The sequence below is a fragment of the Thalassophryne amazonica genome, chromosome 8, assembly GCF_902500255.1.
Source record: "Thalassophryne amazonica chromosome 8, fThaAma1.1, whole genome shotgun sequence".
Taxonomy (NCBI): Eukaryota; Metazoa; Chordata; class Actinopteri; order Batrachoidiformes; family Batrachoididae; genus Thalassophryne; species Thalassophryne amazonica.
The window spans coordinates 86616966-86623059 of NC_047110.1; the positions used below are offsets into that span (position 1 = coordinate 86616966).

At 40.7% G+C, this 6094-nt stretch overlaps 1 protein-coding gene across 4 annotated transcripts in view; it reads left to right on the plus strand.

Moving 5' to 3' along the window:
• The window catches only part of cpt1ab (carnitine palmitoyltransferase 1Ab (liver)), a 73425-nt gene that overhangs the window by 54835 nt on the left and 12496 nt on the right, over positions 1–6094 (plus strand). For all 4 annotated transcript variants that reach the window (XM_034176879.1, XM_034176882.1, XM_034176880.1 and 1 more), the window contains exons 10-13: positions 3072–3267; positions 3452–3640; positions 3748–3853; positions 4844–4960. In XM_034176879.1, coding sequence (XP_034032770.1) covers positions 3072–3267; positions 3452–3640; positions 3748–3853; positions 4844–4960 — 608 coding nt within the window. The remainder of the gene's footprint in view (positions 1–3071; positions 3268–3451; positions 3641–3747; positions 3854–4843; positions 4961–6094) is intronic.

The following is a 6094-nucleotide window of genomic DNA, read 5'->3' on the forward strand; positions in this document are numbered from 1 at the left end:
CGAGCGGAGGCAGTGGCCACCTGGGAATTCGGGACTTGGCGGTTCCAGTATTTCCAGGGTTCGGTGGCAGAGGAGATCGGGGTGGTTCCGGTTCGACTGAGACGGGTGTCTCCTACCTTCGAGCCTGCCCACACGACACCAGCAAATTCGACCCCAAATTGTGATTGTTGTACTTATTGTGCTTGTTTCACAATAGTAAACCTTGTTATTTATCTTCCTCCATTGTCCGTTCATTGCGCCCCCTGTTGTGGGTCCGTGTTCCTACACTTTCACAACAGTGAAGCACTGGCTGCCTTTTTTTCCCCTCATTTCGCTTCTGTTTAACAGGCTCAAGGCGCTCTCTACACCCTTAGTAATGGCCGCCGTGCGGCACGCCACTAGTCACGTGATTTCCATTCCAGGTCTCTATTTCCATGGACATAACACCCAGGAATAATGAATGCTGTAAACTAAACTTGATGCACAGTATCTCCTGCCGCTTAAACAGCAAAGTGTGCTCATAAACTCCATACATGGGCATGTGTCCTGTATGCAAATCTGTCCGCTGTTAAAATAGGGCTCTTGCAATTTTTTCCCACTTTCGAGAACGACAGTACTAAATCTTAACAGCTTTGAAAAAGGACAATTAACAGAACAACAGATACTCTGCATTTAAATTATTCTCCCTTTTTTGTCAAATTGAGGGGCTGTGTATAGAATGAAGGTTGTATTGATAATGTATTAGGGCTGAAACAATAACTCGAATAATTCGATTACAAAAAATGAAGCTTTGTTTAACATTATAGTACATATGCCAGGCTTGTGTGTGGTGCTGTAACGTCCCCAGAAAAACAACAGAAGAAGACTAGAGCACGCGCTCAGGCTGTGTAACAGCTAATAATTTAGCCCTTAAATCTACCACTTTCCAATGTGACACAGAGTAAAATAAAGCCTTTTAAGAGAAAGAGGGTCCACACTGATCATCTGGAATAGACTTACTGCACATTTAAAGTGAAGCAGTGTGTTTGTCTATTTTTAAAAAACACACGGTCCATTCTACGTGGTGAGGGACTATAGACCTGATGGCCGGGTACCCACAGTCAAAGCTGGCTGTTGTCTGTTTTGTTCAGACTCACACTGAGTGTTTCGCTTTTTGATTTTTGCTTGTTTTGGGCAACACACAATGCTTCACAAACACGGTAACTTAAAAAAAATAGTGACTGCGAGGCTTGCATATTCAACCTCCAGCTGAAATGCATCTGCTAAATTGCAGAGAAAGAGGGATGAAAAAAAAAATCACCTAGGGACCAGTCCACCAGCCTTAAAAAAAACAAAAAAAACTCAAAATGGTTAAATTTTACAATTTGGGGGGAGGGGGGACAGAACAGAAAGCCACATCCCATTGCTATTTCAGCAAAATGTCAAGACTTTGGCACAGTGACTTTGTGCCATTGCTTACGGAGAGCCCTGGACTATTGATGTTTAAAAAAGCAAAAGTACTTTTTATCCGATTACTCGATTAATTGCCAGAATAATTGATAGAATACTTGATTACTAAAATAATCAATAGTTGGAGCCCTGTAGTGTATATGTGTTTGATAAATTGATATTGCTATACTTAAAGGTTTCATGCCATTTCTTGTTCTAGTAATCCAATTTACATCAAATAACTCATGCCTGCTGTGTCCACACTGCAAAGCTGATTTTACACTTGATTCAGCTTAGCAAAGAGTTGTGAATGGCTTGGTCAAATCGGGAAAAGAGATTGCCCAGAATAGTATATGTTGAAATTTTACGGGAGCACTACTGGATTCTCTGCTCCACGCAACACAACATTCAGTTTTCATGCTGACCCCAGAAAAAGTTAACCTGAGATGTAGGGATGTCCTGATCTGTATCTGGTCCAGTCGAGGCATATTTTGACTGATTGGAATCTACTTAACACTGTTTAAACTAACTTTACTGACACCTCGTGGTCAGGAGTAAAACACATGATCATCACATCTCCCTGCTTTTGAAATGCTGCTCTAAGTGGAATTGACAAGTCATCTAAAAATTTGTTAAGAAATATTAAGCAGGTTTTATTGCATTGCACAGCTGTCCAGTTTGCATTGGACTAACTTGAATGTACTTGCACATGTATTATTTTGGAAAATATTTGATTGGGAGATGCTCAATGTTAAATGACTCTCTTCAAAATGGGGCACAAAAGTTTATCGGCACTTACTTACTGAGATATCAAGAGCTAGGGATGAGTCCCAGGCCAAACACGGGCCAGACTTAGGTTTCGTGAGTCTGGCCAAGCTCTGGAAAACACCCAGTTTTCCTACATGCTAGGCCTGCTTATGAGGACCTGGAGCACAATTTCACAGGAGAGACCTGCTTGGGAAAATCAGCCGGGGTGCACGAAGTTGTTGCATGTCCCGTTAGAGCACCAAACTTGGCCAGGTGTAAAGAGCTGCTTAAGATGCAGAGTGGGCTGAATATTAGAGAATCTGGATACAAGGCTATTGTTTCTGGAGTCTACTTGTTTCCTCCCCTTTGTCTTGCATGCACCCTGGTAAATGTTTGTTTGAACACTGTGAGCATCATCAAAACAATATGACTCTTTAGAGAAGACGAATACTTGTTGATTTGGTTTCCCATGATTATGTGTTGTTCTGCTCAAACAAACATTACCTCAACTCGTCCGCAAAATTCCCAAATTCACTTTTCATGTCACTTCCTGCACTTCCCATTTCAAGCTGCTTTAATTTGGGAATTCCATCCTGATAACATTTTCTTCCTTCAACTGAATCTAGTTTTCCAAGAGTCAGTTTGAATTAAAATAATTATAGAAGGCACACGGGGACCAAAACAGTTCAGACGCCTGCAGTCGTTCCCAGAAATTAAATGCTGTGATCCATTATTACTTTAAATGGATGCCCTCCTGTCTCATTTCCCCCATGGCACCAACAAAAATATCATATTTAATTAAAAGCTGTAAAAGATAAGATACAGAAGCACAAAGTTGTTTTTTTCTTCATCTCACACTTCCCACAATGGTCTTTTTTCCCTCTCTCTCTGTCTCATCATTGGGCCCTTTCTATCAGACATTCTTCAGCACATGAACGAGAGCAAGCACATTGCTGTGTACCATAAGGGCCGCTTCTTCAAGGTGTGGATGTTTTATGACGGGCGGCTGCTGTTGCCACGGGAGATCGAACAGCAGATGGAGAGGATTTTGGCTGACATATCTGAACCTGAGCCAGGAGAGGAGATGCTAGCAGCGCTTACTGCAGGGGATAGGTGAGTGAAGTCAAAGTGAACACTAGCCAGTGTAACATTAAATGGATGGAAAATATGTGCTAATGTGGTAAATTCTACAAAATGTTACAAAAAAGGATGTTTAATCTGTTGGTTTCTTTGTCCTTTATAGTTGTATCTGCGCTGTTTCTTTTGTGACATAAATTTTAATTCTCCTTTCTGCCAGGGCTCCATGGGCCACAGCCCGTGACATGTACTTCTGTCGTGGTAAGAACAAGCAGTCTCTGGATGCCATTGAGAAGGCAGCCTTCTTTGTGACTCTTGACGACACTGAGCAGCATTTTGACGAACAAAACCCAGTCAAATCTCTGTGCAGTTACGCCAAGTCTCTGTTGCATGGAAAGTGCTACGACAGGTTCGGCAAATGAGTTTCATCTTTGATTCCTTCATTTTTTGGGGGGTGGGGGGGTGGATGTTACAAGCTCAGTGACAAATACAATTGAAATGTGTTTTTTATTATAGGTGGTTTGATAAATCCTTTAACCTGATAGTTTTCAAGAACGGCACCATGGGTCTGAACGCAGAACATTCTTGGGCCGATGCACCAATTATTGGCCATCTGTGGGAGGTATGTTCATTGTCATTCTTATGGTTTTATCTTTGCAACCTATTTATTCAGTTCAAGGTCCAGCTTCATTATTCTACTAATAATGAATATTATGTTGCTTATGTCCTCGCACTCCGTGAACCTGCCAGTCTCCTCTTGATAATAATATTGCTTGTCATGATTTATTATTAAACCCATTGAGGCCATATCATTGGTAAATACAACTGCTTGAGCTTGTTCATGTCTTTTCTAAGTAATACTCAATGTATTAGTTAGCACAGTATAAAAAGCAAGAATGAAATGACTGTCTCCTGGAGTGAAACTATATATGAAACTAATTAATTTGCAAGATTTTAATTGGAGGCTGAATCGGCAAAAATATTAAAATGTTGAACTAGAAAAACACCTGGAGTCCATACCTGTAACCAAGGCTGAATATCTTGAAAATTTACATGGGATTCATAGCAGTACTACCATTTTTCCAGACTGTAAGTTTTGCTTTTGTACTTGTTTGGCTCGTCCATGTGACTTAAATTTTGAAAAGACTCATAGATTAAAAAAAAAAACAAACAAACAAAAAAATAGAGTGCAGGTGTTTGGAGAGCAAAAGAAAAATGCAATAAATGCTGCTTGGATATGGCATACAAAGCATTCCTATGATTTGATTAATTGGTGTGAATGACATGAATGCTTAAATAATTTTGACAGCTCATGAGGCCAAGTCATTAGCTCACATGCACCTTTCTCTCTACTTAAGTATATTGTCTTCAACATCCACTATTACCGTCTATCACACAGGGTATTATTTTTCTATCCAAAATCTCTGTGCACACTTGACAATTAGTCAGCGGACACAAATCTGCAGAAGAGGAGGAGGCAGCTTACACTTTGCTGTTTCTGAAACATTACACACCCCACAACAGACTGCTTTAGCTGTTGAGTTTGTTGATGTGCACTTATGTTTGTCTCTTTGAAGACAAGGTCATATAAAGACAACACTGTGTGTTACAGCATGTACTTTACGTGGACCCTGTTAAACTAGGATACACAGAGGAAGGTCACTGCTGTGGAAACCCTCACCCAAGTCTGCCTGTTCCACACAGATTGCGGTGGGACATTCCTGCTGAGGTGAGGCTCTGCTAGAAAATATCATATATTCGATTTGATATTTAAGTTACTTTGCTTCCCTCTGGTGGAAGCTTTAGCTGTGTGCAATGATGATGTTACTGTGTTAAGCCCCAGTCACACTGACGGATCAAGGAAACATGACGAACTGATTCTGTACGCTCGTGTGTGTTTTTGTCTGACAAAAGTAATTTTCCCATCGGCAAAATGCGCACCTTGTCAGCTGATGTCAGCCAAGTTTGTCTGAAAGGTTTGGCATGTTCAAAACTTTGAGTGGTTATCAGGCGGACTACTTTGCCGCTGCTTGCATGTTTTTTTTTTTTTTGCCATTTGGTCCTCTGCATGTCATTTATTTTTCCTGCTGTTGTCCGATGATTGAGTCTGGTGTTCTGATAGGTCAAAAGTTTAGCAAGTGGAGAAAGGACCGACACAGTAAGCGCAGCTACATGTCTGGAAGAAATAGACAGACCGCACACAGACACTCTCTCTCTTCCTCTCAGCGAGGACACGCACCAGAGCTGTTTGAGTGAGGAAACTACTTCATGCTTCCAGAGAACCAAACTGCTCAAATGCAGCATCTTTGCTATAAACTGGGAAAATGCAACGTCATCTGTCTGTTAGTATCCCAACTCCATGGGAGTCTGACATACAAAATATTTAAATATGTAACTATTCCTTTTGCTCCACATGTCAGTGTGACTGGGTCTTTACTACTGTTATTCCTAAAGATGTAGACCATAGGCTGGTTTGGACTGTGTTTAGTCAGTCTGAGTTTGCTAATTAAATGAAAATACAATTCAGAAAGTATTCAAAGCATTTCACTTTTTCCACAGTTTGTCATGTTACAACCTTATTCCAAAATGGAGTAAATTCCCCTCAGAATTCTACTCACAATACCCCATAATGACAAAAAAATGACAAAGGTTTTTTGAAATGTTTGCAAAGTTATTCAAACTAAAAAAAAAAACCTAACAAATCAAGTGTGCATAAGTATGCACACCCTTTGCTCAATAGTTTGTTGATGCATCTTTGGCAGCAATTACAGCCTCAGGTCTTCTGTGGTGATGCACCTATCTTTGGGCAGTTTTGCCCATTCCTCTGTGCAGCATCTCTCAAGCTCCATCAGGTTGGATGAGT